Source organism: Colletotrichum chrysophilum (assembly GCF_026319265.1).
Source record: "Colletotrichum chrysophilum strain AFK26 chromosome Unknown scaffold_1, whole genome shotgun sequence".
Taxonomy (NCBI): Eukaryota; Fungi; Ascomycota; class Sordariomycetes; order Glomerellales; family Glomerellaceae; genus Colletotrichum; species Colletotrichum chrysophilum.
In genome coordinates this window covers 1,115,553-1,130,348 of record NW_026517288.1, presented here as the reverse complement: position 1 = coordinate 1,130,348, position 14,796 = coordinate 1,115,553, and the positions used below count along the sequence as shown (strand labels likewise).

Below are 14,796 nucleotides of genomic sequence, written 5' to 3'. Positions count from 1 at the left end.
ACAAATCATAGTACCTAGCGCTCGATGTACGTCAATCGACGAAGACTTATGATGAATACTGGGTCAAGGATGACTGGAGACCACGGCGGCCGCGTAGGGGGGGATGGAATCTGGAGCGAACTTTCAAGTACCTAGCCGCACCTGCTGTTGACTGATTTCCGTAGAAACGAATACTTTCTAGGTTTTGACAAAGGATCCCTTGAAAGGATACATCTGGTGGGTGTTATTGTAGACTTCGGGGGTCTAAGGGATGTTCGAAAACTTATATACGACTGTTACTGAAAGATCTGTCTTCCCAGTACGAAGCACGTGAGCTATCGAAGTGTCGTCTGTCTTTGAGGTTAGTGTTTTAGTACGAAAGAGTCTGGTATTATACAGTTTGTGGCTCCTAGACCGCAAATAGGAGTCAGAGCTGGTAATTCCTTACGCAGTACAGGGCGACCAAGATCTCAAAGACGTCGTCACTCTTTTGATAGCGTAAGGGGATGATATCAGGAATTCGGCTTAAAGATGATGTGGCCACTGTCCGTCATTGTCCAAAGCCCAGAGTTTATTTGTACTTGTATCGGAATGTGATCTCGGTGGTCCGACCTAGCATCTCGGCATGTTGGAACTCAACTCAGGACTTTTCACCCAGCCTCGACATTACTATAAAGTTTGATTTGTCGCCAACTCATTGCTTTCTTCACATTCGGTTGGAATTCGATTGGTTTTCAAAAGAGGCTTGGTTCATCGTCTAGTCCCCTTCTCCGCAGTTGGGATTTGTGAGTCTGAGGCCCGTCCTGATCACCTCACCCGTGACGCTTGCTTATCGAGTATATAGAGCGATTCGGTTCGGTTCTTATATTCGTTCTTTTGTATGCACCAATTGCACAGGACTGACCCCGTTTCTGCTCCAGTACTCACAGAAGCATCGCAATGCAGCGCTGACGCCTTGATCAGACCCTTCGTGGTTCTTGAATAAGTTGTCTTCTTATAGGTCGTCGTCGCTGGGCCTTGTCTACGTATTCCTAGCAAATAGTTCGTCAAGGTGTCTCCTGGTATGACACGTGGAGGCTTTTTTGAGCTTAGCGGTGCTCGCTCGTTCTGATCTGCCTGTGTTCCGAGCATGAGTTTGTGAGCCTGGGACCGACCCAGTCAAGCCATCTGTGAAATTTTCTTGTGAGCTATAAGAAGTGGTTTGATCCAGCCCCCGTTTCCAAGTTGACGACGCACCAGGAATGGTCTGAGGTCTCAGCTTTCTCTCAGCAGCAGAGGTATGCCCATTCACAGCTGATATCTTGCACAGAATGAAAAGACAGTTCGGTCTGTTCTTGGAGAACTTGTCTTCCTGTAGGTCGTTCTCGTTAGCTTTGGAGTATTCTTGCTGGATTATTCGTCACAGAGTCAATTTGCCCTCTTGGCCGTTCCGATATTACACATGGAGATGCATTCGAGTGACGACGCCGTGGGCTTGAATGTCCTCGCGTGGTCTGGTTTAAATGCGTTCCAAGCTTGCTTCTCCTGTAAGCATTGGCCGTTGGTCGTAAAGTGAATGATAACACGACTAATATGTACCCATCGTTATGACGGACAACAAACGTCTTGTCATCCATTCACCCTGTTTTGGAGTTGTTGGTACTTCGTGTCTCATGGGACTATCTCAGAAAGCCAATAATAGTGCTATCAGGACCCATGATTCCCAAGCCATCGGACAAATGTCTTTGGGATAATGGGATCTCTTTTTGGGCTTCTCAAGTTGAGGCAAACCGCTAATCGCGCGTGTTTCTTGAATCAACAGTTACTCGGCAGAGTCTGCGATCCTTCAACTATAGTTATGTGTGTATTAAAGCTGGTATAAATGCCGGACCGTGAAGGGAGGGTAAAAGGAAGGGCCTGTGTTGCGGCGAGACTGTCTGCAACTGAAACCAGGCTTTGGGACTATGTATCATAGACGAAGGCTCTGGAAGATCGTTTCCGCTGCTGAGAGAACAAACTGCATCTTTGCCCCGAGTGGTAAAGCTAGGGGCTCGCCATCATACGTTTTCAAGTCCTTGGTCAATCCAAGAGTCCCTGGGTGGCGGGTTCTTTTTTATGCTCCCATTGAATCGTTGCTGAGCTATACACTGCGGATCAACAGGAGAGGGCGGCAAGCAGAATCAGAATAGAGCTTTCAAGCGTCTGAGTTCAACACATTCCGCTCTGATAATGAGGGGAGAACAGACAATGCCAACTTCCTGCTGAAACAAACAGGGAAAAGACAGTATCCCGCCGACTGGATTGTGGAAAAAAAATATTCCCATGGCTGCATGAAGGACTTAAATAACAATTTGACTCTGGACATTGTAGGAGAAGGTGCGTCGTTGTACTCTCACCGCAAACAAGTAGCAATATCGATATGTCTCTGGATTTGGAAACGAACGAACAGGCTATAAAACTATGGTAAAGATTGCCCATCCTCTCTTCGAAATAACAACCGGCCTCACTATCTCAATGTCGGGACCAAGATGCTCAGATGGTCCAGCACAGGGGTTTGGGCACAGTCTCTGAGTTTTCCTCTGACGAGCTCGTTCGTTACGAAGTAACAGCCACTTGAATTCTTCTGGAGTCTGGCGTATATTCAAACAAGAGTACTTATGAATCTCATGGACGCTGAGCTAAGTGTGCCCGAGAGAGGTCATCCGTCCTAAGAAAGAGGTGGAGCCATGGGAGTCTAGACATACCCAACGGAAAATATTACGAATTCCTGAAGGAAGCCGAAGAAGACTTGAATTCCATCCTTGGAGAAGTGGGAAATCAGCGCGGAATCGCACCGGCGTACAAGCCACCGCAATCACAGAGACTGGAATGATTGAACGACACCAAAGAAAGCTGGTAATTGCTTCTGGGAAGAGGTTCCTGAGCAGTATCATGTTCATTCGTAAAATTCGGGGGTCCGTCGCTCTTTTGTAATGTAGTTGACGCAACCTTCAAAGATTCGCAAGGCGCCAGGAAAAATGTAGAACTAGCATGCAGATCTCGAAGCCTCTAAACCCCACGTATTCCTCGAGGAATAAGCCAACCATAGTTTCCGACAGCAAGGGAGAGGGTGAGATCTTTCGGGTGGTAATCGCCGTGTTCTCGACGAAACTCGTCCCCAGAGGTAGTAGTCAATAGCCGATTCATCAAGACAAAGGCACGATGATCCAGTCGAGTCTGTATTTCTCTACAGATAGTATTTATATCTAGGCACGGACGAGACCCAAACGAGAATTCACTAGTCTTGTAGATTTTGCCCATAAGACTTTGTCGAGTCTCCACGACGCCAAAACGCAATGGATCGACGGGCTGGGCGGCCTTCCTTTCGATAAACATCCAAAGCGGTGCTTACGACTGACACAACGATCGCCAGCCCGCGCTGCAGAAGACGCAGGTGAGTTCACCAAACACTCTAGACCGTTGTCCTCCCGTATTCTTACCGAATACAACAGCTTGGACAGAGCACGCGAGTCGTACAGAGGAAAGATATGGCCGAATCCAGATCTCATCTGTCAAGAGCCTCTACGACTTTGGCTATGATAGACATTCAGAGTGGATAGCGTGGAGCACCATGACCCAAGACCATGGGCCGCCCGCAAGAGGCCGAGATCAACAGAGTTGGGCATCCATCGGCACCTCCAAACAACAACACACTCTCGCCTCTCGAGTCAATCACACAGATGGGCTCGACCCATAACGACAAAAGTCCCGTCCCCATCGACGGACCCCCATGCCGCCGGCGCGGAAATCAAGCTCTCTCCTTTGCAAATGCTCCGAGCCGATCGATCAATAAGGGGGGAAGAAAAATAACAAGTGCATAGAACATTAATCACATTGGATCTCAACCTCCAAACCGATATTCGACTCGGAACCCAAATCACCGCCCCTTGTGCTGAACGAGCCCGGTAATTCTTTTCCTCTTCCCTCCCGGAGAAGCAAATGCCTATCGATATGTGCGCCTTTGTAAGTATATCTCGATTTTAACTCTGGTGATATACCGGTACCGCAACCGTAGCATATCTCGCTTGAGTCCCACCGCAACATCAACAACAAGCAAAGCCAGCCACCGCCACGACCACAGCCCACCCCCTGAGACGGGATCCAACGGCGGCAGTCCATCTCCCTTCACATCGTTACGATCCAGGGGGCATGGAGAGAACGGTTCGGAACTTCGCAGTGCACAGAACATGTTCGTCGCCCATCAACAGACGTGGAATGGGAGAGAGAGAGCTGGGGGATGGCAAAGGGGAAGGGGGAAACGCGTTCCATCGAGTCCCACGTCGTTGGGCATCCATCTACGAAAATGTCCGAAACCCCATCGAGAGACTCTCAATCATCTCTTTCCCCTTCCTCAAGCCCCCATTCTGCAATGGCAAAAATGCGTGATATAGACGGGCCATCTACGAGGTATATTTTTACGCCGCCGCGAAACCTCCAATCTCCCTCAGGTGAACGTTGCTCAACCTGCTTTTCCTTCCCACCGTCAAATGCAAGCCCAAGCCTTCGCGTTCCTCCCCGCCTCCCTTACCACCCCCATGCCCCTTTTGATATTCCCCTAATCCCCCGATCTGAGCAAGGGCAGAGAGAGCTCCGCCACTTACTCACTCCCTCTCTGTGTGTGCTATTAAATCCCGGAGGGTGATTGAGTCTTAATAGAGTAGCGAGTAAGGCTTAACGGCACCGCACAGCGGAGCGATCAACCCCCCCCCCCCCCCTCCCCAGAGAGCCTGGCTAAGGGACGGCTACTACCTTGACGGTACCTTTCCCCCCTACCCTTCTTCTCTGCTCCCCTTCATGAACCACTACCGCCACCATCCCCGGGGAAGCACGGCGGACACGCGCGCGCGCGTTGTGGTTCACAACGTGAAGCAACAAATTACGGACGTCGGGCGGACTGCTCCAGGAGGCGAGGAGACAACGTGGGAATAAGGGGAAGAGGGGGGGAAGGAGGGTACGTGTTAGCTCAACCTTTCCCACATCTCGCCGAGCTTATTGCTAAGCTGTTCACAAGAAAGAGAGCACATCCCATCAACCTTGGAACGAGAGACGTTCCCGCCGTCACCAGATACGTTAGAAAAGGACGTGTGTGCGCGAGAGCCAAGGCAAGCTCGTACGGGATACATCCCGCCGCAAGCCCCAGGAGAAGCACTGCTACTCAAAAAGGGGGGCAGACAGACAGGCAGGCAGGCGGGCGGCGGGACACCGAAAGGCGCGTGGCAACCCAGAAAAGATGCTGCGATGCCCACTACGCTTACTCTAGAAAACATCCGAAGAAGCACGGAACCGGCACTAACACAGTTCGCTACAGTACACTGTCCACATTCGTTGCAGGAATAAGGGGATTCCGTGGGAAGGGCAGGAGGGGAGGGGGTGTGGCGTGTGTAAGAAGTTCAGAGTACCAGCAGCAGCAGCAGCAGCAGCGAGAGAATGAGGGTAGGGGGAGGGGTGAATATGGACTTGGTTGGTTATATCAGAGTGTGGAAAATAAAGAAAGCAACGATTCGAGAGAGAAAGTCCAAGTCCTTTGCTTTGCAAGATCCAAGGCCCCAAAGTGCCCGCACCACCATCACGCCCCTCCTCGAGGCAGGGAACCAGACGTCAGTTACAGTTACGGCGGACGGGGGGGCTGTCATGTAGGGACGTGGTGGATTAGCACGAAAGGACGTGATGGGGGATCATGGATAACTGGGCCGGAGGCATGTACCGCCCGTCAAGCTCTGATCGCCGTTACGTCTGCAACCCGTATACACACCCTCTTTCCTCTGCGTGTAAAGAGTACGACTGTACCAGCGTTCGCCGTACATACAGGCGAGAGAGAGACTATGGTGTGTGTAGCAGTAACAACGATTATCCCGTTCGCCACGTTCGCCGCCGCCGCCGTCGTCGTCTTCCTGTCCTTGGCTGTGTCGTAGTCGTACCGCTGAAGATGTTTGCCCGCTGCCATTGCTACCTACGCAACGTTAAAAACATAGCAAACCTGGCCATTGGCAGCTCGCCAACATCACATCAAACGAAGAAAAGGCAGATATCTCGCAGAGCTATGATCACCTGTGGCCCGAGATCTCCGGACCTTACGGGCCCTGGGTGCCGCCGCGGTGATCTTCCTTTCCAGTCTTAGCCCGTAACTCTCTCTCTCTCTCTCTCTCTCTTTCTCTCTTTGCTGTAGTAGCTTCCTCCTGAACATCCATCTTCCGGTGGCCGGGCCCTTATGGGCCACCTGCCCGGCGGCTCTGGGCCTCATGGATCATGGACTCGGGGAAGTCTGAACCGGATAGGGATCAAGGCCCAGGACGACACGACGACGACGACGACGGGGAGTGGAGAAAAAGGGGTCCAAGTGCCGGTGAGTTATATGTGGCAGCCGGAGAGTAAAAAGAACCCACGTTGCAATCTGCTCGTGTACCTCGTCTAATCGCCGCATTTTCCTTTGTGTTTGCTTTTTGATGAAGACAGGTGGAGCGGATCCAGAATGGACACGATGAGGATTCCGTGTACCATGGATGTGGTTAGATGTCGTGGGCGAGACGAGAGTCAAGAGAAACGGAGACGTCCGCATGTACGCGCACTTGGTCGACGACGACGACGTAGCAAATCTTGCGCGGTACGAGAATGTCAAACACGGAGATAACACGAATAGAAAAGCTCCCCTATCCAGCCCGGCGAGCGAGCATACCACCGCCTCAAGCCCTTGGCTGCCAAGTTGACAAGAATGACAAAAAAGAAGGTTTCTTGTCCTTGCGACTCTAGCTCCACTTTTGCTTCGGAAAGAATCTTGCGATTCAATACTACTCTGGCGGGCGAAGGAGGGGAAGAGGGTTTCAAGATCACCTTGCTCAGACATTCGCGCGAGTCGTCCTGACATGAGAGGTTGAGGCGTGGCCATCATAATCGTACGAAGAGCTGCTCTAGCCCTCCGGCGACGCCCCCTCCCGTCGTTCGTTCGTCATCATACCGGCTTCCTGTTGATGAAGACACCTTTGATGATGCGAGTGACGGACGGACATTGTGACGGAGGCGGGGAGGAGCATGCGGTCTGGGTCTAGAGACTGATAGACACAGGGGACCCAACCCGATGGTAGCGGCCCCGGACGACAATGGCGACGACAATTAACGCGACATCACTGTCAAGGTGGTTCTCGCGGCGGCGAAGAGGCGAATTCGATATCCGGGCAAAAACGTCTGTCACTTGCCATGGCACTCAACTTGCTGCGTAGCACTGCTGATGACATATGCGCCTCCTTTACATGGCTCGTCCCTATCGATGTCATCTGCAGTGTCTGCGATTCCGAGGCTTTGCCTTCCCTTTTCTCTCCCGCATCAACACGAGTCCCGTGACAGAGTTTCTTGTCCCGTAGCAATGACGGTCGAGGCGACGTCGTGTAGTTGCGGCCGCTGCCTTTGCAACGTCAGCTAGGGACGTGCCTGCGGAACGTCGCACGCAAGGCTCTGCGGTGGGTAAAGGGACCAGAGTAGCATTGGCAGTAGTGGCAGCAGCTCAAGTCAGTCAGGCACAATGAAGCTCTCACGCCGGTGAATCGTCTTCCGCGTGGACTGCCGGGTCCGGGAGGCGGAGGTTGCTCGCCACTGTCGCCATCAAGCCAGGCTCAGCTAGCCGGAATCAAAACGTTTGCCCTCGTAGCAATCCGGTGGCAGTGAACCCGTCAACTCGAGGCTAGGAAGGGTTTTGCATGGGCCCTGCTCGAGATTTCCACGCCTTAATATCGATGCTATTGCAGCATCACCACTGGAGCCCATTTCCAGTTGGGTACAAGCGTACGCTGGGCAGCTCCAGTCTCACCTCTGCGTCTCCTAAGGGCCAAATGTCGGCTGTGAGCTCTCCGCTGCAGTATGTAGGGGCTCTGAAAGTTTAGCGTCGTCGAAGACGGCCTTAGGCCTTCTTTCCAGGATGCCTGTCCTTGAATATCGCTCGACTTTTCGACCGACCACGCCCAGAATGTAGGACGGAGGTCGAGACAGATGGTAGGGCAGCTTGGGAGCCGTTCAAGTGGAGACGGGCATGCGCTAGGAACGCCACGATCAGAAGCAGCCGCACTTTGTTTTCGCTCTCGACCTCCACCCCCCAAGAGTTATGCAGGTTTAGTCGAGCCCAAGGTGCCCATTGGCCGAGGATATTGGTCGGAAAAACAGCAGGTGTTCAATTCGGCCCTTCCAGGCTAAATTGATGTCGTTCAGCGGGAGAGGGGGATCGCGGTGCCGGCCAAGCTCCCCATCCGTCCCCTGGCTCCTTGTCATCGACAAGGGACGGGGGAATCTATACTCACGCCGTACGAAGAAACAAGCAACGACCGGGGCTTAGAAACAAAAGACTCTCTCGAGCTCTACGAAAGACCAATCTCATCTCGGAATCGAGCAAAACGAGATGATGCTAGCGGGATGAAGGGGGGCCCGGAGGATGGGCATTGTGGGTTGCGATGTTCGCGTTGCGGGGTACAGATTTTTGGCATGGACCCATTGGAAGAAACAAATCGCTTATTTGTTTCTCAATTTGGGAGAGGAGGCAGCTATCGACGGCGGCGACTTTGCCTGTGCCTGTGCTCCGAGATGCATCTTTGATCGCTTGTTCGAAGAACTCCATCGGTTAATATCCGCCTTCTCGTCGACATTCGGGATTGCTCCTCTCTTACGCGTCAATATTGTCGCGGGTCTGACCTCCTTTGCGTAAACCACGGAGATTGAAGATATCCAGCCAGGGGAGAACGGGAGCCGAACATTTCCCAATGACAATCACGGTGCCTGCGTGAAACAAAACAGTGGCTCAAGAGGGGTTCGCCAAAAGATAGGGCTGCATCGCCACACATGGACAGCGATTGAAAATTGCATTTGTTTCTATGTCAGGAAACAAGGACATTGCGACCGTCTTCGGCCGAGTTTCCTATTCATGCCTCGAGCCCTGTTGTGCGGACGACGTACGGCGGTAGGTAATCTCGGGTGATACTGCAGCATCGATGGTCGTCATTTTCCGAGGCTGGGAACTCCACCGTTTTTCACGCCGCATTAGTGGCTGTGAGGCACGGCACGGCACAGCAGCTTCGTGGCGGACGTCGTCGACGCCAGAATATCGCCGCCGACTCGTCTCGTTGGGCTTCGTGCAGCGACTGGTAAGTTCTCAGATTCTTCTCGCGAGAGCCAGATCGACACATGAGGTCATCCTTGGGTGACCTCAAATGGTCTGGACTCGGTGGCAGGGTTCAACCCTCCCCGGCAGATGGAGGGAAATCAGCACAACCATTTCAACAAGCGCGCCAGTGCTAAACCCCTGCAGGTATTTTAAGAGCATTCCGTGGTCGTCCGGCCAAACATCGTCGTTGACTTTCGGAACACGAGGCCGATTTGGCATGCCAATCGGCAGGACGGCTGTACGAATAGCAAATGCTGGACCGACCTTCTGTACGTTCGATCGGTCGCTTACAGGAGTCATCAGCTGCCGTTATGCAGTGCTGCGCTCAGGCCCGCTCCATGTGCCATGAGCGCATCGGCGCCGAGCCTAGACTGAGAGCCGGCTCGCGCGCCACGAGATCGCTTCTGCCATTCGCCTCAGATGTGCGCCTCACGCATCGCCTCGGTTCGATGGTGGCTTGCTTGATCTGTCCTAGCCGGCCGTTTCCTGTCGCGGAGCAGACGTCGAAGGCCTCATCAGCGACCTCCTGCGCCATTATCCCGATATTTGACCCGGGATGAACAGTGTGCTCGGCGCGCCAAAGGAAACAGGGCTGGCCATGCTGTGGTTCTCAAAGGATGTCCCCTTCGCGCCTGTCGAGTTCGTCTAATGATGTGCGGGCAGGCAGCTCGGGTACTGCATGCAGACCCTCGGCAAGCAGTCCCTTGAGAGAGGGAAAAAAAAAAACAGACGCTCAACCTCACAAGCGACTGTCGCTGAAGTAAACTTTCCCGACGAGCCCACACGTGCTGCGGCTTGCGCCCGTCAGTGCGCCTACGACGACTGACCTGCGCGTCTGCGAGTCAACGGCGCTGTCAACTCGAGGTAAGGGGCCGCTGCTACTTGCCGGGGCGATCAGCGCCAGGGCCGCCGCGGCCATGCTGAGTCAACAATGACAACCATCGCCCATCGGCCCATTACTTGAAGATTGAGCATGGGTTGTGCCGGACATGGCCAGGGGGGAGGGGATGGGGATACAATTCGACTTTGAATCCGCCGACCAATCCAGCAGGGTTGCCGACAGAGGACAGAGGAGCGGCAACGTCTTTTCGGGTGTCGAGAGGGCGTGATTCTCGGGAAATGGGAAAAGAAAGAATGCGTTTCTTAATCGAGCAGCAGTTTCCTGACGAGCACGGGGATCACCGTCCCAAAGGAGCCTGCTGTGCCGGAAACTTGCCTGAAAAGAGCTTAGATGCTGGTGGAGGCTAGATTAATTCGTCCACGGCCGGAGAGATGTGGATGGCTGGACAGGGGGCGGCCCTCTTCGGTAAGGACGGTTTGCGACCATGACAAGGTCCCGACGAGATGCTTGGCTCAAGAGAATCGGGGAGTCTTGCGCCATTCTCGTGTCCCGTCCCCATTGTCCCCTGAGTCCCCTGAATTTGTTTCTTGCTTGTTTGGGTGGGAACCCGGCGATGTGGCGTGTACGTCGTCTAGCAGTGGCACCCAGAGCCGACTGCCGCGAGCCACACGTCGTCCCCTTGAAGCTCTCATTTCCTCCCCCGCTGTGTTTCTCTGTGTGCCCTCTGTAGATCCATCAGGATCCCATGCCGTGGCTTGTTGTTGTTGGTCGTTGTCGTCTCCAGGCTCCATGTCGTTGGAGCGACCCAGCTCGGAGAATTGATGGCCTTGGGATTCTTAACGCGTTGGGTTGCAACACAAAATCCATAATCCAGAGAGCCGATCGCTTGGGTCCAACTTCCTGTGCCTCGTGGCGGCGCAGAATGTTTCAATACCCATTGCAGGACAGGTCTGAGCGCCGTGAACTGTCCAGCAGCTAGCTAGTCATGTTTCCCCCCGAGGCCGTCTGTCGCGAGAAGATGGCTCGCAGTTATGTTAGTGCCGTGCCAGTTGTGAATGCGCAAAGTAATGAAAGCACGTTTTGTTCAATCGACCACTAGTGCAATCTGCAGGAGTTGTGATTGTGTCGATATGGCTCGCGGAAGCAGGTTGCGTTGCCAGGGGGTCCGGTGGTTCTGGAGGGGTATATTAGCGAGCACATATACGCGTTAGACGACCGGACTATGGCCATGGGTTGCGAGAGCGATAATCTCGGCCTGTAATCCACAAACAAGAGCTGCACGCAGTTGTTTCCCAGAAACATCGACCCCTTGTGTAAAAATAACAAAAACCTGGCGTCTGGTTCGCGAACTGCAGTCCCAAACGGTGATTGACCCCTTAACTGCAGGTGACGATTCAGAAGTCGGCCTCGACCGAGCGGCTGATCAAGGCGGTTGACGGTATGGCTGTTTATGTGATGTAAGTTCGTGTTTCCCATGCCTACACAGCCCAGTCGAGCCCTGTCAAGTGTTTCGATCTCGAAACACAGACCAACACCAAACCAGTCCTTGATCGGGGAGTGTTGAAACAGTCTCCCAGTGAGTGCCGCTCTGCCCCCCGTCCAACGGCCTTCTCCACCGTCAAAGATGACGAGAATTCTGGGCGACGGTCGGCAGAGGGTCGAAAGGTCCCTTGGGAAGCCAATCAGATGTGCATCAAACCACCAAAAGGTCCAAGGCGTGACAGGGCCCGTGAGGTGAGGGCTGTTAGGGGCTCCAGTGTGGACCGGCAGGGACGGGGGCTGGTCCGACAGACAAGCGGCAAGCCCATCTGCACAAGGAATCCGCGTCGACAAGAGGCGTGACGGGTCCCGTGCCCGCGCGATCTCACAGAAAATTCGCCGTGAACCCCCCCTTGGCCCCCCCGGACGGTTACATCCAGCAAGGGATGCTTCCGCCGCGAACGTTGGTCTGTGACGAAGTCTGCGACTACAACGGGGAAGCTCTTTAGTTGAAGCGCGTCACAAGAATAGCGTGCAATCGTACCAGTTCCAGAACGAGGCCCGTGGAGAGTACGTGAAGCCGCCATAAGGTTGGCCAAGTCTGGGAAGAGGCGGTCTTGGAGGCCCTCGGAATCAGGGAAGAGGCGAGAAGAAACAGAGGTCCAGAGGCAGCTTCTGCAGACCGCAAACCCTGAATTGTGAAGATGGGCGGATAGATAGTTGGTTGGCAGCGGTAATTTAGGGTAGCGGTCGCAAGGTTCCTTAAGGTAAGGTAGGTAGGTACTCGTAGCTGGTAGTGCAGAGTTCGGTGGTGTATCCCTAGGCGCTCTCGTAGTGGCGGTACTCGAGCAACTGTGATCGACCTTGTAGCCGCGCTGCCGGGGACTGCCAGTCAAGGACGTATCCAAGAGAGGGGACTCGTACGACTGTCATTTAGCGGGAGCCCGATGGAGTGTTCCGTAGGAGGAGCTCGGCATGTCGAAAGTTGAACATGGCCGTCGTCATTGCTTGTCCGGTGGGCGATTCGGTAGCGGAGTTTCGAGAGGTGTTTTCCCCTTCCGGACCGGTGTGGTGCCCCGGTGCAAGGTAGTTGATTAAAGGCGCACGCACGTTTCTTCGACTTGCAGCTCGATATCCCACCGGATGTACAGTGTATTTTGGCAGCTGCTCAATGCTCGCTAAATGGCAGGAATGACCGACGGGCGACGGAGCCATTGTCTATTTTGGCAGCCGGGCAGCCCGCGAACCCCCCCGTAAAAGGACTTTGAGCGTCTTGTCTGGCCCGTGTGCCCTCCACAGAGGGAGGAGGTGTTGACCGAGTGCAGGATTCGTACAGAAGGTCCGTAGAAGCCAGTCGGTCGTCTGGGAGGTAAGGTAGGTAGGTCAGGTAGGTGCAGTCTGTCGGTCTGGTCTGTGGAAACGTTGAAGGTGAGGTGGTCTGAAGTTGACGTGGTTCCCGTGTCGTACTAGTTGATAGTGCGTCTCTTAGCGCTGTCACTTGCATACGTAGTCTAACGGCTTGGATTGCCAGTGCAGAGGGCAGAGCGCAGACAGCCTAAGCAGTGTCCATACAGACTGACACCTGCTGTCAGGTACTGTCACCCGTCGTGGCGCGCGTGAGGCAGGAGCTTGTCATTTCGCTCGTGCGCCGGGGGCCCAAGTCGAATAGTTGAGATAACGACGAGCTTGTTGGATGGGAACGGGTAGGCAAATTGAGGCACAAAGAAAAGAAGAAGGGCGCCCCCGTCCCGCAAGGATGGAGGATGAAGAGACCAGAGCGTGTGGGAGGCAGTCCGTCCCCCTACTGCGTAGACACGGGATGGGGGAGGGCGTTGCCGCGGCAAAGCAAGTAAGCCATCAATAAAGCTTCCTTAAGGTTTGTGTAAGGCAAGCACTAGTCAAGCATGGGACGGCAAGGTAAGACGATGTATCTCTAAGGCATGCCATGGTGAGATGATGTGAGCGAGTTAAGGTAAGCTAGACTACAGAGTTGCTTGGCTACGTTTTGTCACCCAGGCCTGGACTCGCAGGACTGGCTGGCAGGAGGGACTGATGAGATGGATGAGATAGCAAGAGGTATCCGTAGGTAGGTAGCAAGGGGCGAGCAGGGAGGGTGCTGAGGGCTAAGGAGCTAAGAAGAAGGAGCCGAATGCAACGGCGCTGGCGAGAGTCGTGATTAACTTTGTTTTTGAGGCGGACCACAAGCAGGAGGGCGGCGTACCTGAGAAGGAAACAATGGCGTTTGTGCTCCCTCGTCCCCCCGATCCTCTGTGGCCCTCAGTGGCTTACGGCGAAAGAGGCGTTGTGGGGGACGTGGAGAAGGTGACGGTGATGTGCCCGCGATGAGGTGACCCTCACTGGCCGGCGGGGTGGATTTTCATTGGCTTAGGTTGGTACTACGGGGATCACGGGCGACGGGGGTCTGCCTACCGGTCCAGGGTCCTCGCTCTCGTCATGATGTCGATGGACGATGATGCCGGAGGGACCACTGACCAGGAGGGTTGGGTTGGTTGATGGGAGGGGGGCAGATGGAGATTCGAAGAGGGGGCTGGCAGCTTCAAGGACGGACGACGGAGCGAGCTCCTGAGCTTCGTGGCTTCTCAATGGCAGGTTGAAGTGCCTGTCATCTGAGGCATGCAAAGAAAGCTATGTATTACCTCAGACATTTCCATCTCGCGCATAGACACGACGGAGGAAGGTGGAGAAGAGCCACTGGATTATTACGGAGCTTGCATTCGCCAATGCCAGTATCTTGCTCTCAATAGTCGTTCGGATATGTAGACCGTATGTCGGTAGAGGCAGGGAAGGACGCAGTCGAGACGTACGCGGGCAGTTTGCAAGGTCCGGATACTACAGCACCGCACCGGCGTGGAAGTCGGGGAGGTGGTCAATAAGTCATGTTGAGTGATCACAAGGCAATGTCAGGACTCAGTCGGGTACCACATGCCTCGCGTCATGTTAAGGTAAGGTGAAGCTTGGAGAAAGAAGGTCCAGTCCGGCAGCACCAAAGTGGGCGGGCCGTCGACTTGTGGTGACACTGACCCAGAAGACTTTGGGACTGAAAAACGTGCAAGTGGACAAGCCCGGGTGGGTTGAGATGGACCCTCCACGACGACTCTTCATCCACAACGACGACAAATGCCCGCAAAGTACGAAGTACTCCCCGAGGTAAGGTAGGCACCATGTGGTGGATTCCGGCCGGCATGGGACGGAGAGTAGAGTGACGCTATCAGATGCCAAAGCGAGAGGACAGGACGAGAAAGACGCTGCCGTTGCCGCTGCCGCTGCCGACAGCGACGACGACGACATTGACATTGACATTGACATTGACATGGAATAG

At 54.1% G+C, this 14,796-nt stretch overlaps 1 protein-coding gene across 1 annotated transcript; it reads left to right on the top strand.

Moving 5' to 3' along the window:
* Positions 1 to 14,594: 14,594 nt before the first annotated feature.
* On the top strand, positions 14,595 to 14,796 carry COL26b_000291 (uncharacterized protein; the record flags this gene model as incomplete). Its single annotated transcript, XM_053173261.1, has 2 exons — positions 14,595 to 14,629; positions 14,676 to 14,796. 2 exons carry the CDS (start codon positions 14,595 to 14,597, stop codon positions 14,794 to 14,796), a joined length of 156 nt encoding a protein of 51 aa, XP_053042967.1.